Source organism: Gadus macrocephalus, chromosome 1 (assembly GCF_031168955.1).
Source record: "Gadus macrocephalus chromosome 1, ASM3116895v1".
In the NCBI taxonomy this organism is placed as follows: Eukaryota; Metazoa; Chordata; class Actinopteri; order Gadiformes; family Gadidae; genus Gadus; species Gadus macrocephalus.
The window spans coordinates 20,650,156-20,668,612 of NC_082382.1; the positions used below are offsets into that span (position 1 = coordinate 20,650,156).

At 48.3% G+C, this 18,457-nt stretch overlaps 2 protein-coding genes across 2 annotated transcripts in view; one reads left to right on the forward strand and one right to left on the reverse strand.

Moving 5' to 3' along the window:
- Positions 1 to 13,789, forward strand: part of cep104 (centrosomal protein 104) — a 26,567-nt gene extending 12,778 nt beyond the window's left edge. Inside the window, 10 exon segments of the mRNA XM_060060037.1 lie at positions 4 to 255; positions 3,880 to 4,086; positions 4,804 to 5,076; positions 5,470 to 5,575; positions 5,898 to 5,964; positions 7,456 to 7,564; positions 9,416 to 9,554; positions 10,050 to 10,117; positions 12,059 to 12,146; positions 12,928 to 13,789. Coding sequence (XP_059916020.1) covers positions 4 to 255; positions 3,880 to 4,086; positions 4,804 to 5,076; positions 5,470 to 5,575; positions 5,898 to 5,964; positions 7,456 to 7,564; positions 9,416 to 9,554; positions 10,050 to 10,117; positions 12,059 to 12,146; positions 12,928 to 13,058 — 1,440 coding nt within the window. The 3' untranslated portion in view covers positions 13,059 to 13,789.
- Positions 13,790 to 14,565: 776 nt separating this feature from the next.
- On the reverse strand, positions 14,566 to 17,028 carry b3gnt7l (UDP-GlcNAc:betaGal beta-1,3-N-acetylglucosaminyltransferase 7, like). Its single transcript, XM_060052493.1, has one exon. It carries the CDS (start codon positions 16,675 to 16,677, stop codon positions 15,412 to 15,414), a length of 1,266 nt encoding a protein of 421 aa, XP_059908476.1. The 5' UTR covers positions 16,678 to 17,028; the 3' UTR covers positions 14,566 to 15,411.
- Positions 17,029 to 18,457: the final 1,429 nt, after the last annotated feature.

The window sequence follows — 18,457 nt, forward strand, 5'->3', positions numbered from 1 at the left end:
CAGAACAAAGAAAATAGAAATATGTCGTTCTTATGGAGAAAAAGCAACCAGACTGAAGCGCCCCCCATCTGTGTGTCTGCCCTCCAGGACATGGCCCAGTGGAAGGAGGTGCGGGCCCTGCAGGTGGTCCCCGCCGAGCTCAGCAGGCCCCTGAAGGCCAGTTCCCCCCGCGCGGCGGGCCCTGGGCCGCACAGAGTCCTGGAGAAGGCCCTGGCCCAGCTGGGCACGGAGCGCTCTGGCTTCGCCCCGGCGACGTCATGAAGGTACGTCATGAAGGGTTCCCTCGAAGCAACCCTAACCAGGGTTGTTTGGGTTGGTTTCAGTTCTGCTTTTCTTGCGTTTCTCATGCCTTTCGCTCATTGTTTTCTTCTCCATTTGTTGGTTTTAGTTCTCTTTCTTTGGCTCCTCCCCTATTTAATTTTTGCTTTTTTTTTCAGCTTTTACACCTACTTTCCCTTTATTATTTTCTTTGGTTCAGGTTTCGATTGTTCACTCTGTGTGTGTTGGTGCATTCTTTCTATTCATCTCACTCTCGGTCGGGCCACTTCCCTTTCAGAACCGCATGCCATAGCCTAGTCCTCCGCGGTCTATGACTCAGATCAGAGCTCATTCGTCGACTCACGCGATCACTTGCCCGCAGCATGGGCCCTAACTATAGCAGACACCTCCCCGGTAAGAAGTGGGATCTTTCCCTGGCCCTAACCCTGACCGCCTGCTTCCCTCCAGCGAGAGCTGACCTGAGCTCCCCAGCTTCCTGCCGGCCCTGGGGCTGCAGGCCGGCAGCCACCTCCTCGTCCTCCACCACACCGTTAGAGTCTAGGTGTCAACCATCTAATTTCGGACAGGCCCTGAGCTGTGTCTAGATAGCTTTGCGAACACACACACACACACACACACACACACACACACACACACACACACACACACACACACACACACACACACACACACACACACACACACACACACACACACACACACACACACACACACACACACACACACACACACACACACACACATTTAATTCTTTATTTGAATCCACCAATCACATGACAAGATTCAAATATTTCAGAGCGCCAAGCGCTCCTGCGCCACACTGCCAGGCTTTGCTAATTGTTTAGATTTTCTGCTGGAGAGCCCAGCCAGCCTTAACCCACTGAAAACATGGTTGTGGACATGCCCCAAGCTTCCAAAAATAAACACTATTAGCTTGCATTGGTAGCCTAGGTCCCTTAGAATTTGCAGAATGGGCTGGTATTTAATGATTTTATCGTTGAAAGCAATTCCATGTACAGATCAAATACACAGCCTATCTCAAGTAAGAGCACTTCCCTTCTGTCTCTGTTTAAAAACACAACATCAGGGGTATTTGGGATCAATAGAGCTGTTGTCTAAAGTATATCTTTCTCTGCTGCATTAACGATGGCAGTTACAACGGGCGAGATGTTATACTTTGTATGTTTGTTGGTGCGCATGCCGGCTTCCTGCCTACCGGCGTGACGCACACACACACACACACACACACACACACACACACACACACACACACACACACACACACACACACACACACACACACACACACACACACACACACACACACACACACACACACACACACACACACACACACCGGCCGTACCCAAACCTCCCTCTCTCTCTCTCTTCATGGCCTTTATGAGCGAGTCCACCCCGTCCCAGCCATCCCTTCCCCTCCCGTCTCCACCCTTTCAAAGAAGAAAGCGGCCAGAGCTGGCATTCGGTGTCCTTTGTTTGCGTGTTTGTACATGCTTGTGAGGCCGACCCCCACCTCTGGAGTCTGTGGCTGCTTCTCGCGTTTGCTTGGTAACCTCTTCTTGTCTGCCATTGAGATGTGACAGGAGGATAATGATTTTGGAGCCATATAGGTGACCCCCCCCCCCCCCCCCCCCCCCCCCACCCACGGCGATCCACAGCTCAATAAGCAGCGAAACGCTTTGTTTACTAGAACACTGGCATTTGGAAGAGTGGAAGGGAAAACAGTTTGTTCACGATTGAATAGAAGTTGTCTACTGTGGCCTTGAGGTTTTGGATTAAGTTACATTATGGCAACATATTATGATTACTATTTAATCTGACATTACATATTAACAGGAAGCTTTGTATATGCCATGTGTTGGTTTCATCTGTCAGTCATAGGGGAAAACAACTTTGCATTGTGGGAAATGTAGTCCGAAAAACAGATGGGAGGGGGGGGGGGGGGGAATGGCATTGGGTTGTTGTTGGTAGTCTAGCTTCATTATGTGCGTTTTCTCCCCCTTCTCTCTCTTGACCCGGTTGCCACGGTAGTTTCCTTCTGGTCCGAGACCAGGTTTGAGTTTCCAGTAAGGAGAAAGAAGTCTTGCCAGGAGAGACAACAGAGAACATAATAGCTGCTTGTCTGCATGCCCAGAGAGGGGTTTGGTCACCCATTGTATAGAAGCGTGCAGTATACCGCTGGTGGCCGCTGGGGATAGCCATCCTACTATTCTGCCATTTATTTAGATTAGAATGGATACTGCAGGAAAATGGGTCTTATTCAGCTGGCGGCCGTCCTAGGTCCAAGGTCCTTTATGCTAGCTGGGTGGGGGAGTTCAGCTCAGCAGAACTATTATGATAACTAGAGTTTTCGCGTGCGTTTCCGTGTATCATCGTGCACATGTGCGTGCTTGCGTGTGTGTTCTTACCTGCGTGTGTGCCGGTGGCGGGACCGTGTGTGTGTGTGTGTGTGTGTGTGTGTGTGTGTGTGTGTTTCCGTGTATGTTCGTGCGCATGTGCGTGCCTGCGGTGTATATATGTGTTCACGATTGGCACATGCGCAATTGAGTAACTTGAGTAACCGGGGCGGCAGGCCTGCTATCATAGTAGTAAAATGTTCTAGCTCCTCGAACAATTATGATAATGTTCAATCTTCTAGATTAGAACTATGACGAAAATGTTCTTTCTCCCAGAACTATTATGATTACGTTCAATCTCCTAGAACCATTTTAATAATGTTCTAGCTCCTAGAACTATTCTGATAATGTTCTATCTCCTGGAACTATTATGATTATGTTCAATCTCCTAGAACTATTACAATAACGTCTAGCTCCTAGAACTATATAACTATATATAATGTTTTCATCCTCTGGAACTATTAGACATCTCTCCTATGCAAACGTTCTTAACCCATTCATACCTCACACACTGTGTCTCCAGGCTGGGGTTCTACTTACTGTGGTAGAAATTAACCTTACATTCTATGTTAAACTATGATTATTATTAGGCCTACATATCATATATATACTTTAATGGTGGAGAAGAGCTGATCACCTTTAACCTAGATGTTGTGTGCCGTGTGACACCAGTGAATAGGTCCAGGACATTTCTCACCTGACCGGTCAGAGAGTCCAGTCTACTCCCATTTTGATGTACTCTCTGAAGACAATGCTTACATTCACACGTGTGCATCATCTCTGTTTGTATAAGGATAATATATGTTCTAAGGTCACATTGGGATTCAGAAGACATAGGGTATGCTGACATCCACACAGTATGACCTTGATGGGAAATTCTATATTTGATGAAAGTCCAACTTTGTATTGTGTAAAAATCGGGGATATAAGGAGCTGTCCGGGAATCATTCAGTAGTGTGTATTCGCGGATACCATTCGGCTTTGTTGTCTCTCGTTTGCGGGTGGCAATAAACTCTCCATCTATACTCGACCTGGACTCCCCGATTCCTCTTGCTTTTAGCTAGTTGAAGTGAATTAGATAAGTTGTTATTATTAATGCTACAACACTACCTAGACACACAACCGAGCAGGGCCCGCGCCATTGGCCCGAGTCTAAACAACCCCTTTTCGTTTCCTGTTCCAGTTCTGCCGCGCGGCGCTGGAGCACGGGGCGGCGGAGGTCCGGGAGGCGGCGGTGCGCGTGGTGCTCTCCGTGTACCGGACCCACCCGGCGCCCGTGCTGCAGGCCCTGCCCACCGGGGACGCCGCCGCCCGCCGCAGCGTCCTCTACAAGAGGCTCTTCGACGCCTTCGCCCGCCTGGACGGAGGGGCGCCCGGAGGACCCCCCGGGTAGGGGACACTGGGTTTGCGTGGGCGCAGAGTCCTGAGAAAGACGGAGCCCAGTTCACGTGGGACTCCTGTAGCAGACGCTCTTTATACAAAGCAGCTGGCATTTGGATGCGGGCCTCTGGGAACAGCCGGAGCGTACCGTCTCGCTACGTTGAGGCCGACGCTCATCAAGAAGCACAGAAGCACTTGGCTCACATCTGAGAGAGAGAGAGAGAGAGAGAGAGAGAGAGAGAGAGAGAGAGAGAGAGAGAGAGAGAGAGAGAGAGAGAGAGAGAGAGAGAGAGAGAGAGAGAGGAGAGAGAGAGAGAGAGAGAGAGAGAGAGAGAGAGAGAGAGAGAGAGAGAGAGAGAGAATTGTGGCGTGACACAGACAGACCGTGTCCCCCGCTGCTTTCCATCTTACTTTATCTTTTTTACCATTATAATTTCTCAGAGAGGAAGTGGCTTCTGTGACCTATGTACTAGAGAGAGAGAGAGACAGAGAGAGAGGCCATTTATGGAAAGGATGAGGGGAATTATGGATTCAAATTACACAGGTTGCCCCTTGCCTAACTATCTCTCTTTCTATCTCTCTATGGTGAATGCAAACTTGTCCAGGTCTCCCACGCCAGGCTGCTCATCTGCTAACGACCCCTTTTGGGACACCTAAGCAGCCTCCGAAAAATAAATTGTGAAGTCTATCTAATTCCCTGTAAAAGAGATGGAAATGAAATCGAATCAAAGTGCCCTCTGTGTTCACCAAGTGCTCGCCTGCCTGCCAGGGAACGCTTGCGTGTCGTTCCCTGGGCACTGCTTGTCAGCTTAGAAAACAAACGGCAGCTGGATGTGCCACGGATGACGTGGCTGGGTCGGTGGTTCTTGTACATTTGCCTCCGCCAACAGGGCCGTGCCCTCTCTCCCAGCAGGGAGACGCCGGCCCGGAGGACGGGGAGAGGGAGAGGGAGCAGATCCGCTCCCTTCAGGAGCAGCTGGCTGCGCTGAAGGAGCTGACGGTAGGTGGCGCCGTGACGTCGTCGTCCCCCCCCCCCCCCCCCCCCCGAGGCACGCAGCCAGTTCCTGCAGGCGGAGTGGCGCTGACTTCATGTACTTTTTAATTGGATGAAATGGAATAAACACGGAACTTCGGTGCAAATCCTCTGCTCTGCTTTGGAGACGTGTCGGGAGTTGTGCCTTCACGAGGATCGTGTTTGATTTATTTCCATGTCGGGATGGTTGAAACGGAGCATGTAAATCGTATTCAAATGTCACATTGCAATTACATTATATATCGCTCCTGAGCCATGCGGTTGATGTTTGGCCAGCTGACCTTATGACACTTTCTGTTTGTACCTGATGGCTCACGTCTCTGTGAACCCGGACCCTCTGCCCCCCCCGTCCTGAACCAGGAGGAGGACTCTGCTGAGGGGCCAGCGCTTGACGTGAAGGCCCCCAGCGGTCCAAAGGGGGCCCCCAGCGGTCCCAGGGAGGCCCCGCAGGCCGGCCCCCCAACAGGTAGGCACGCTATGGTGGCTCACATGGGACACATGTTGCCCTGAGTCGTCTCAGCCAACAGAGAAGCATTGGCACTGTGTAAGAATTGGAACAAGATCCAATTTGTAATATCTGGTATCAAACCTGTACCAGTTCCTTGTTTACCTTACTAAAGAATGAAGCAATTTAGTTTCCCTGATCCATCGACCTGCAGAAAGATTCTTATCACTTATACCATAAAAACCTGCCACTGAAGGTAGAAACAACTTTTATCTGATTTTTATTGCCGTCTCTTCATCTATGGAGTATTACATACTCTTTACAAATCGTTTTTATTTTTCAGAGGCTGATAAGGTGTCCCAAAAGAAGCTATTAGCAGTTGAGCAGGCTGGTGTGGGAGACCTGGACAAGTACGTCATTCACCGTATAGAAAGATAGATAGATCTAGATCTCCATATAGATATAGATCTATTTAAGGTGTGTGGATTGTTGCTGTCCAAACAGCCCCTGGCCTGAGACAGATGACCGAGAGTCGGGGCGAGGCTAGGCTGCAAATCTTTTTGCACACTGAGCATTCAATGTGCACAATGTGCAACGGGTTAAAGCAGCCATCACCGCACACACTCCCAAGCGCATTCAAAGTCTTTGCATTGATAGTTCGGCAAAGTGCCACCCGGACTCACAACTCGGCTTCATAGATCGGGTCCTAGACCGTCGTACCTTCTCTATACTCATCCGTCTCCACTATCACCTGCGGAGCGCTTTGTTCTCTATTATGGGTTCTCTGGTTCTCATCCTGCTAGAGTGGGAACCCCGTCCCTACTCCAAAAAGAAACGTATCTGAATCCAAACGGAGTCAACAAGCATCAGCCAAACGACCTAGTAGTACTCAATAATATTCACTCTGAGTTCTGTACGGATAGCATGTACATTTTATCCCACGCGAAATGACACAGTACAACATCGCTATCACTTAAACCAGGGGTGCCCAACCAGTCGATCGCGGTCTACCAGTAGACCGCCGACAGATCCCAAGTCGACCGCGAGGGGTAAAAAAAAAAAAAAAAAAGATTATTTATTTTTTATTCTTTTTTTAATAAAAGAAAATTTGCGCGGGACATATACGCGCGGTAGCGCATGCGCTGTCAACAGCAGTTGAAAGCCGTCAACATGAGTTACACACTCCTAAACGTTGGCATGGCTGAGGGGAAACGAGCTAAGACCTACCATTTTCACCCTGAGTGGGAGGAAGATTATTGATTATCGTTGAGAAAGTGCCGTGCGCAGACGGAATGAAACCCCCACTGAAGTCCGTAGGTTCACGATACCCCCCCCCCCCCCCCCCCCCGCTCGAAGGTAGGTTTGGTAGGTTTCGAGCTGTAGAAACGCTGTAGTACATATTGAAGGCGCTGGTTCTCCACAAAGAAAAGTGGAGTGATTCAAGCCTGCGCGCTGTATACCAACATTCAGTCGAGCAGTGATTTTTTTTCATTTTGGCAAGTAGCCGTGTAACAAGCGGTTATAATGTATAGAACGTCGCCGGTCATTATCGAAAATAAGCCCCTTCAGGGCTTATTTCCCCGATAGTGACCGGCGTTCTATATATACATTAACCCTTACATATATATTTAGCAGAGTAGGCCTAAGTAACAAATGTGTACAAAGTTACACATGCATTAAAAATGTCGGGTTGAAATCGGGCTCGGGCTCATAATTACAGTTAAAGTGTCGGGCCGGGCCGGGCTTGGACAGAACGTGCACGGGCTCGGGCCGGGTCGGGCTTGATTTTCTGGGCCCGATCTAAGCTCTAATAGGAGCGGTAAGTCGAACATCAGGGTCCCCACTGTCGCCGGCCAATCTCTTCAAGGATTCGGCTAAACGGGCGATCTGTGTCGTTCCAGCCTTTGCATCTTCTGTGGTAAGAGGGACGAGGCGTTCACGGAGGACCAGCTGGATCTGCACTACTGGAAGCACTGTCCCATGCTGCGGCGCTGTGAGGAGTGCAGACAGGTAGGACCCACTGGGCCCCACACACTGTGACACACTGTGACACACTGTGACACACTGGGACACACTGGGACACACTGGGACACACTGTGACCCACTGACACACTGTGACACACTGTGACACACTGGGACACACTGTGACCCACTGACACACTGTGACACACTGTGACACACTGGGACACACTGGGACACACTTTGACCCACTGCGACACACTGTGACACACTGTGACACACTGTGACACACTGTGACACACTGTGACACACTGTCACACTGTGTCACACTGTGACACACTGGGACACACTGGGACACACTGGGACACACTTTGACCCACTGCGACACACTGTGACACACTGTGACACACTGTGACACACTGTGACACACTGTCACACTGTGTCACACTGTGACACACTGGGACACACTGGGACACACTGGGACACACTTTGACCCACTGCGACACACTGCGACACACTGTGACACACTGGGACACACTGGGACACACTGTGACACACTGTAGCACACTGTCACACTGTGTCACACTGTGTCACACTGTGACACACTGGGACACACTGGGACACACTGTGACACACTGTAGCACACTGTCACACTGTGTCACACTGTGACACACTGGGACACACTGGGACACACTGACACACGTTAAGCGAATAACAGGAAGACCAACAGCAAAGCTAAAGTTGGGTCAGAAAGCCACAGCTTCTGAAAGGCATTTCAGCTCCGCCGACTATTGCGATAGCCTTTGACGATATCAACCAAGGAGCAAAAGCTTAACTGTTAGGATGTTTCGATTTGTCTGCTCTCATCTGTTTCGCACCCTGGGCCAATTTCTATATAAACTGTACGTCTATATATTCTTCAGCTTGTTGGATCATGCGATTATCTGTCTATGAACGAATTTGCATTAGGCTTACGAGATCGCTGTGTTTAGTTTCAGTGGTGACTCGCACCCTCTCGGTGCTGTTTGCTCGTTGCACTGCTAAGGCTGGACCAGCGTATGCATTTTTTGTCTCAGAGCTGGGATTGTCGTAGGTTACTTTTGCAGTACTATCGAGAGGACACAGTAAAGGGCTGATCATGGTTCAACGCGATGCAACGCAATGACCACGCAGACGCTTCGCCGCAGTTTGGTTCTGCGTCAGGTGAGCTGACCAATCACTGCTGCGTCGCCTCGACGCAAGGTTACAGATTTTGGGAGGCGCACGTCAGGCGGACGCAAGGAGGGTCCGCAAGGAGGGTCCGCAAGGACGTAATGGGTCCGTAAACAACCCCCTGGCGTCTTCGACGTGGATCCATAATCAGCCCTTTAGCTAAGCTGGTTTGCATTTTGTCGCGACATGGCAAGGCAGGGGGGGGGGGGGGTCAGAGGGCCAAGGTTTAAGAGTCACGGTTCACTACTGCACTGCACAGATGTTTTTGTGCAACATAATACACAGTAAACTTTCAAGTTAACTCGGCCGACTTGATGTCGGGCCGAGCACGATGCCTCACCCCTCCATGCTCCTGTACAGCCTCGAGCTGCCTTTACTGAAGTCCCATCTCGTAAAAATGTGATGGGTAAAAAACACACACACACACACACACACACACACACACACACACACACACACACACACACACACACACCTTATAATAATAATTATCCTTCTGTTTAATTTACATCTTTATATACAATATATTCCTGCATGAACCTGCGTGAGCCTGTGTCACAACAATGTCTTATATGTCACGTATAATTACCACCTGTGTGTGTGTGTGTGTGTGTGTGTGTGTGTGTGTGTGTGTCTGTGTGTCTGCGTGCGTGTGTGCGTGTGCGTGTGCGTGTGTGTGTTCGCTGCCAGGTGGTGGAGATTGCCAGCCTGACGGAGCACCGGCTGGGGGAGTGTGAGAGCAGGGCCCGCTTCAGCCAGTGTCCCCGCTGCTCCGAGGCCCTGCCCACCCGGGAGCTGGCCCGCCACGCCCAGGGGCCCGCCTGCAACCGTGAGCCTCTAGCCTGCTGCTATGCTAGGCTAAGCTATGCTACGCTATGCTAATGGCGCCCACTGCTAAAGTTGGCGCGAGCGAGATCCGCTTGACGGCTGCTCAGGGAAACACTTGGAATACGATGGGAAGATAATGCTGAACAACTTTCATTGAATTTAATTAGGATAAGGATTTGGTTAAGAATTCGATTTTGTATTGAAAGAAAATGCTATATATATATATATATATATATATATATATATATATATATAAGTAGCCAAATAATTAAAGATAAGATAACACTATCAACCCTATCAGATTAATTCAGGATATTTTTTTTTTTATGATAAAACAATTATTAACATATATGAAGAAGTACATTGTTAGAATTCCCAAACAGCTGAATTAAAATATGAATTCACCAAAGTTTCCGGTCTAATTGTTAATGGCAGGGTGCTGTTGAACCCCACAGAAGTGTTGTCAACAGAATTGACTCCTGCGTGTCTCTTCCAGCTCCGGCCTCAGGCAAAGGCTCCAACCACTGCCCTCTGTGTCACAACAACTTCATCCCCGGGGAGAAGGTGAGGCTGCACGTCACCCCGTCTCTGAACCACTACATGACCGCGCTCCCAAAGTGAGCTCAGGGTTCAAACATGAGCAGCCGGTCCATTTGTGAGCTCAAACTTCGTCCATTCATTCTTAATTGTATTGCTTTTCCTTTGTCCCGCACTCGAAAGAGAGGGCTTAACCAAACAAACATTTGCGTGTCAAAATGTGTCATGGGTATTATTATGTTACACAAAACAACCTCTAGAGGTGTCTGGAAATGCACAGTACATTTTTATCATCAGCACATACCTGTAGATGGGCGGCAAACTAATGTCGTTGTTTTTATTGAATCAGGTAAGGTAATCACACACACACACACACACACACACACACACACACACACACACACACACACACACACACACACACACACACACACACACACACACACACACACACACACACACACACACACACACACACACACACTTCTTCTGCTGAAGAGGAATACGGAACTGAATTTCAGATAAAAATATACCTAAAAGGGAACTAAGTTTAGAATAGCTGAGAATTTTTTCTTCCCACTATCTTCGTAGGCCTACACCTTAAAGAAATGTCACTATTCAATAGGGCACAGAAGCCACTTCCCCTCTGAGGAATGAGTTTGATAAGAAAGATAATGTAAGACGGAAAGCAGCGGGGGGGCACGTTCTGTCTGTCTGTCAAGCCACAATTCTCTCTCTCTCTCTCTCTCTCTCTCTCTCTCTCTCTCTCTCTCTCTCTCTCTCTCTCTCTCTCTCTCTCTCTCTCTCTCTCTCTCTCTCTCTCTCTCTCTCTCTCTCTCTCTCTCTCTCTCTCTCTCTCTCTCTCTCTCTCTCTCTCTCTCTCATGTATATATCAGGGGACAGCAAACAGGTGTAGGAAAACTCCTACAATTATCTACAAAGCAGACAGAGGGTCTCTGTCCAGCTAACGGTCCAATAGGCGGAACCGCTCACATTCTTTGCATTGTGATTGGTTTAAAATCCCCCCAAACCACAGCCTTTGGTGGTTGGCGGCAAATAGATCACTAACCCTTCCTTCTGAGAAAATTGTTGTCGAATTATCGCAACAAAAAGTGAACACATTATCGCTATGTTCGGTAAGAATCTAAGTGGGTATTTCATATCCATGTAAAAGAAAAAATAGACGAGTAATTTGCCCGTTTTATTTAATGAAAAGGTTATTAAGGATTCAATATTAGTAGGTTTCGAGGGCTACCATTTTCTGCTTCCGATGCCTGTAATGCGGCAACTATAATTGGAGCAACTGTCAAATGCAATGATGATGAGACAAAAAAGCATTATCTATGTCCATCTCAACGGAAAAGCCTCAACCTTCTATCGGCCACCACACTCGCATGCTGAGAGCTTGAAGCTGAGCATATCAGGAAGCACTGGTGGAACTTCTGCATGGGTTTGAGGTCAGGCCTACGGTAGACACATGTTCAGGTACGTCTGTCTTGCACATCAGCCAGGAAACTGACTCAGAGCCACAACGCTCTTCCCCTCACTTTCACACACACACACACACACACACACACACACACACACACACACACACACACACACACACACACACACACACACACACACACACACACACACACACACTCGACAGTTTTGAATATATAAACATGTTCCCCACTCCCTGAGTGTGTCCATGCCTTGCATGGTTCTGGTTCCGCCATGCTGGAATCGAACACTGGCAGCCTGGCACGGTTCTAACAAGGTTAGAGCTCAACGTTAAGGGCTCCACCGTCGGCTAGAGGGTCGCCCCCCCGCTCTTGTAGTGTGGGCGCGGGGGGGGGGGGGGGGGGCGGGGGCAGGCAGAGACCCTAGCAGTGGTACTGTGGTTTCTCCGTGGCCCGGCCCTACACTGGGCCCACAGTATCGGCCACCTGATTGAGCTACTTTGTCCCCCCGCGTCTGCAGGCCTGGAAGGCTCACCTCACGGGAAGAGAGGGCTGTAAACAGAACTCGCGGAGGGCCGTTGGATCCCAGACGACGCAGCCAGTACAAGGTGGCGTATTCATTCATTCACCCCCCCCCACCCTCTCCTCCCCTCCTCTGCCCCGCCTCTTCCAAGCATCCAACACCAAAGCCCCACAAAGTTCTAGTAGTACGGCTCTATAACCTCACGGTGTGTGTCGGCTGTTTGGGCTCGAGGGTGTGTGTAGCGTCAACGTTGTGCTAATGGTAGTTAGCACAACGGTGGTTGCTAATTCGGTGGTTGCTAATATGTTACATGCATATTTTGTTCCCCTATGACTGTTTTTTCTAACTTGTTTACTGCCCATTCCAAGATGTACTTTCCTCTTGAATGAGTGCATTTCGGGTATGGTTATATTGTACTATTATCAGGTATTCATTATTTATTTTGTAGCGTGGGTTTTCACGTCAAATGGTAAGGGCTTTCCACACTGGGAGACCCAGGGCACCTCCCGGGAACAACCTGTTCTGATCTTCACCCGTTTAGGTCGAGGGACCCGAATTCTGCTTACCTGAGCAAATCTCTTTTATTACCTGCATGACCCCCACCGCCTGCATCACCTTTCAGTTTCACTCAACCAGAAGGCGACTGCCCTCTGCATGCTTATATCATAGGCCCAATGACAAAGGACGGTTGTCTGTCTGTCTGTCTGTCTGTCTGTCTGTCTGTCTGTCTGTCTGTCTGTCTGTCTGTCTGTCTGTCTGTCTGTCTGTCTGTCTGTCTGTCTGTCTGTCTGTCTGTCTGTCTGTCTGTCTGTGTGTGTGTGTGTGTGTGTGTGTGTCTGTGTCTGTGTCTGTGTCTGTGTGTACAGGTAAGGCTGTGGGAGGAGCCAGGCTGAGGCAGGCCTGGTCGGACGGGGCCAGATCCAAGGCCGTGAGAAGGACCAGCCGGATCCCGGCCCTGGAGCCCAGGGCCCCCAGAGCCCGGGCCAGCCAGCGGTGACCCCCATCCGGGGCCTCCACCCAGGGGATGAGGAGGAGTAGGGGCCACACCTCACAGTCACTATGTCACATTAATGAGTAGCCAAACGCCAAGGTCAGGGGGCCGGAGTACTCACTGTTCTGATTGGCTGCCCTCAGGTGGGGTTGGTAAAATAATTACTTGAAATGTTGGTAGCTTTATGTCCTTGAAAGTTATTTACACAATATTTTATGTAAAGTGACATTTAGTTTGGAAGATTCAATCATTGGAAGGGCCAGGCATGGCTCCGGAACCATATAGAGCCCGGCTCTTATGGGTTTAAGAGAATCAGAGCGGATGCACATCAAGGAGAGGATCTAGATTGTCGGCGTGCTCTATCGGTAGAGACTGCTGCTTTTTACAATATCCTGCTTGAAGCTTTGGAACTGTTTACATTTTTCTACTCATGTCTCCCTCCCCCCTCTCTCTCTCTCTCTCCCCCATTCCCTCTTTCTCTGTCTCTCTTTCCTTTCCCTTCCTCCCTTTGTCCTTCGCTCTCACCAAAGTTTTTCCTGCTCAACCTGCTTGTTGTTCTGTGTATCTACTCATGCCTCAGCACTTGAATAAGATAATCATGCTTTGAGAAGCACACTGTTTTTTATACAGATATACTCTGTAGTGTATGTGATGTGAGTTATGTGGTTTGGCCTTCAGCTAATGACAATCTACAGTATGAGATTCTAGCACTTGTTTCGCATCCTTATTTCTAGTACTTAATCCTGATCTATAATCCACGTGATGCAAAGTGTTGCTTTTCATATTTAACAACAAGATACGGCATCGAACATTCTCAGGTCCGGGTTTCAGTCGTGAACAGCACACAGCAAATCACATAAATCACGTTGGGCAAGATGTTTTTTAAAGAAGATCCTCACGTTTATTTGTAAAGACCTTTTTTTACAATTACAGTCTCAAAGGGCCATACAGTTCACAAGCTACCCGGTCAGTAGAATTATCTTATTTAGTTCTAGGTTGCCATGTCTTGTAGTAGCAAATGTTATATGTGAACACATATGGTGCTTTTTGGCATTTGAATGGAACGTCGTATTGTTTGGATAGAACACGTTGCACTTCAACATGAAGAAAAAATATTTTTCTCTTTGTATTTTGGGACCCAAAAACGGGAAAACTAAAGATAGTAATTGAAGATAGTAATTTTTGCATCCGGTAAAATTAGTCACCTGAGTTTTGCTTTGTATTGAAAGTAGGATATTCTGTCTGCTTTGGAATGCATTGAAATTGCAAACTATATAGCCATTTGAATTGCGCTTCGATCTTCCCTTTCTCAGTATTTTGTGTGAAATATATCTTTCACTGTTTCTGATCTTCTAATTATTTTGTGTAATAAAGTGAAATTACGATACCAAAATAATACTTATTATGTATGCCACCCTACTGTAATTTCGATTTTGAAACCAATTGCTGTGAATACCCTTCAGCAACATTTAAACACAACCATTCCATGAATTGGAAATAAATGCAAACACACTTTAATTATTAAACATCTGCAACAGACCTTTTAATCTACCGAATTCCCCAATGAAAATGTGCTCAGCAATTAAACATGAATTAGAGTCTATTGGGTTGTGCAGTTCTATGTACACACACAGAGGTACAGTTTGATCTTTGGTTTTAAACTTGAAAATTAACCTTCAACCCTTTAAAAATGAACATTAATTAAACAATGAACTTACTTAGACGTCAACCCTATACCATCAACAATCATCTTTATTAAATAAAACACGTGTGTAACGTATTCCTCCCACACGGCTGCATTGATAAATTTGAGTCATTTGCAACCTTTTCATTGAGTAAATCTATTCTGTTTGGTCAGTTTTTCTTACGATCTTCTCGAGTGTGCTGAATGAATGAGCTGGTATCCATCATGAGGCTAGGTGTACCCTGAGATTGAACAACGATGGCACGATTGTACCTGTTCAGGCGTCATGCAGTTATTGGATACCACGTCGTTAGAATAAGATTAGCCATTTGCTGGACATTTTCCTCCATGGTCTAACCCCAATACCATGAGTGCAATGTGTCCAGTGTTACCTTTTGTAGCATATGGGAGCCCATAAGACTAAAATGAGTGGTTGCGCATGCCAGAATGCGGACCATATAGGCCTACATTGGCTGAGAGAAACAATAAGTTATGTTTGGTGTGTCACATTAGAAACAAGTTGTTTCCCAATTGTAAGAACATTTAATTAAAAAAAACTCTGCAGGGGTTACTTTAACCGACTAATATTAAGTAAATGTCGGTATAATAGTTGGCCTCCTTGAGACGACGGGGAAAGTAGGCATATGCCCCGTGCGTAAGGCGCACTGCCTCGCGTCACACAAACGTCCTCCTTGCGCAAATCAGCTCTTCGTTTTGCAACATGGTCCACATGTTGAGCAGCTCTTGTGGACTCATTTTATGCACCATGATAAGACCCTTGAAGAAACAGGGCTCGTTGTTCATCCGAACGGATATGCGCCTGGCCTTGGTGATGCCGAAACTCTTGAATCCCGGGTGTTTCTCCGGGGCCAGCTGGAGCTTCTCCAGGCACACGCCCAAAAACACGTCGTCGATCGGGAACATCTCCAGATCCTCCGAGGCCACAAAGAGTCGCCTGGCCAATTGGCCAGACATTAGAAACCCTCCACCTCCGACGTACGGAGGGTATACGGGTTTGTTGTACAGCTCTTTGGGGATGTAGTATTTGTTTGTGCGGTTTCTAATCGGCCTGGCATTGGAGATGGCGTCGCCAATAAACAAGTTCGCGTCTTTCTCCCCCGCCCGGAAAGCAATAAGATCCAGCAGATTGTCGGTGTTCACAAACACATCGTCGTCCCCCTTGAATATAAACTCCACGTCGGGGCAGTAAATGTCGAACCATTTAAGAAAGTTCACCTCCTTCAAAGTGAGGTTGAAGAACGTGTCCATGAAGTCCCACTGCAGAATGTCCCCGTAGATCCTGTCCTCGTACTCGATAAGCCTTTGTAGGTTTTTCGCGTCTTTGTCGTCCGACGGTTTGGCCAACAAGAACAGTGTCTTTGTTTTTCTCCCTCCTAGGGTCTGCAGCCGTCCCCATGTCTTACGCAGGGCTTCGCGCCTGTCGTGCTGCTGTATGACGGACTTGACCACTATAAGCAGGCGCACGTCTCCGTCCCTGCACGTCTCCGGGTGGTCGATCAGCATCGGGAAGTACCTGCAATGTCTGTGAAGCACAAACTGGTGAAAACGTGAGTCCAGACGCTGGAACCAGTCCTGCGTCCTCACCGCGGTGTCCTCGCTGCAGTTCGTTACGCGCACGTCCCAGGCGGCCGTTGGCGGCGCGCTAGACACGTTCGCCCGACTTGGCGCCTCCGGTTCCTCGCGGGTCACAGCCGAGGAGTCGTTGGTCGGGCGGCTTTTGGTGAACAGCTTCTCTTTCGAAGACTCACACTCGGATCCGCACAACCAACTCGCGTGCCTCAGAGTCGTCCCGACCTCGTCGTCCTTATCCACACGGTTAAATCTCTGGATCATCAGCAGACAGACCAACACCAGGGATAAACTAATCAGAGTCTTCAGCAGACCGGACCGCTTCCTCCTGAACAGATGATCCATTACCATTGCGCAACAGGTGCTATCCGCAATAAATCCTCGAACGATGCCCCTATCCACTCAACGCATCCCATAGCCTATAGGCCGACCTGTGGGAAGGATTCATCGTTCAAAGTTTGCTTGTGGGCTACTGAAAGTTTCGTCAGGCCGCTGACGGCCCGTCGCATTTCCATCTCCCCATCCAACGACACCACCGCTCCACGTCCGATTAAAAAGAACAGCTGCGTGATTATGTGCCCTTTCTGAGCATATGTAGGCCTACATGCGTCCGCTATATGCTGCATGCCGCTCGTAGGAGGTCCGACTGCCTCTCCGGCAACTCCCTCTCCGCACCCTTGTCTTGTCACCCCCTTGGAAACCTGCTGGAGCCCACCTCCCACCCGGGCCACCCCCACCCACATCACACCTAGACGTCACTCTCAGGTTTCGTGTTTCTTGTATAGGCTACATCAAGAAACCCGACACAAGTCAATATCGGAGTGATGGGTCCGGGTCCGGGTCCTTTGGGTCCGGGTCTGGGTGTGCCCGGGATCAGGTACAATGTAGCGCTGTGCATTTATGTAAACAACACAACTTATTTTTCTTTGCCTCTTTCAATTTATAAGTGCATTTACGTCAAGAGAGACTCGACCAAGAGCTATGACATCAATGCCAGAGGAACCACCCTAGACTAGTCCATTGAGAAACCAAACCAGGTGGTTCAACGTCAATAATGTACTTAATATTCATATACAATCCTGGCCCTAGACATATTTTAACTATATTCTGATAAATACACTCACATTTACTCGCACATAAAACTATTCATTTGTGCTGCATCCATTTCCAGTTTTGGGCCTATCCCACCGTCGCCCTTATGTTACATTGTTGGCACTATGAAGTAATACGTTGTTCTGTTCATTCACTCCCTCATATATATTGCACGGCTAATAGCGCCCTCGTGTGGCATTTCTTGCACATTGCGAATGTAAATTAATCAACATGGTTGATTTTGGGTTGAATTTGTGGTTGGTAATGTTAATCTGTCCATTGGTGCAGGGTTCTTAACCCCTTTTCTGCAAGGTCCCCTGCCTAGATTATACAAACTGTGAGGGCCAGGGTGCGCGTGTGTGTGTGTGTGTGTGTGAGTGTGCACCGCCGGTAGATGCCAGTCACGTGGGTGAGGGGGGACCATCGCTGTTGGAGGAGGATTTAGGCATTAGGAGACCTGTGAGTTTTTCTGCAAGAAACATAATAGGCATCGGTATTGCCTATGGGTAACTATTCGGTTTTAGAAAAGAAAGCATTAGCTTTGGTCGCTGCAGTGGTTTGAAGTCTATGTGGTTTATGGCCCTGTGTACACGGACCACATTCTGTCTACGTTTCTGAACTCAGTGCGTGGTCCAGACCAGATCAGAGGCTTTTCAGGTGGTCCTTGTTTCTCCACTGTCTCTGGACATTGGTCATATTAAAGGAAAGGACAATATAGTGGTTGATTCCTTCCTTGAGTCCCATGGCAGTAATTAGTCCAATATTTCTTCATATTCTATGTCTCTGTTTCTCTCTTTAAGTGCTTCAAGGTGCCAGTGGCTGAGATGGGATGTGATTCTATGGAGGAGAGAATTAGCAAAGTGCTGGGGGGCCTTTTGTTGACCAATGATGAATTAACACATCTTCATTGTTTTGTGTTCAATTCTTTATCCTATATGTAAAATGTATATTGTTAAGAGTTGAACATGGTAGGGGGACAGGGTTCCCGTTGGGACACTTTCTTTATGGGGTGAGGGGGCTCTCCAAGGGTGGGTGTGTG

What these genes read in the sequence shown, in the direction of transcription:
- b3gnt7l (XM_060052493.1), bottom strand. Translation starts at nt 16,677, where the DNA reads ATGGTAATGGATCATCTGTTCAGGAGGAAGCGGTCCGGTCTGCTGAAG.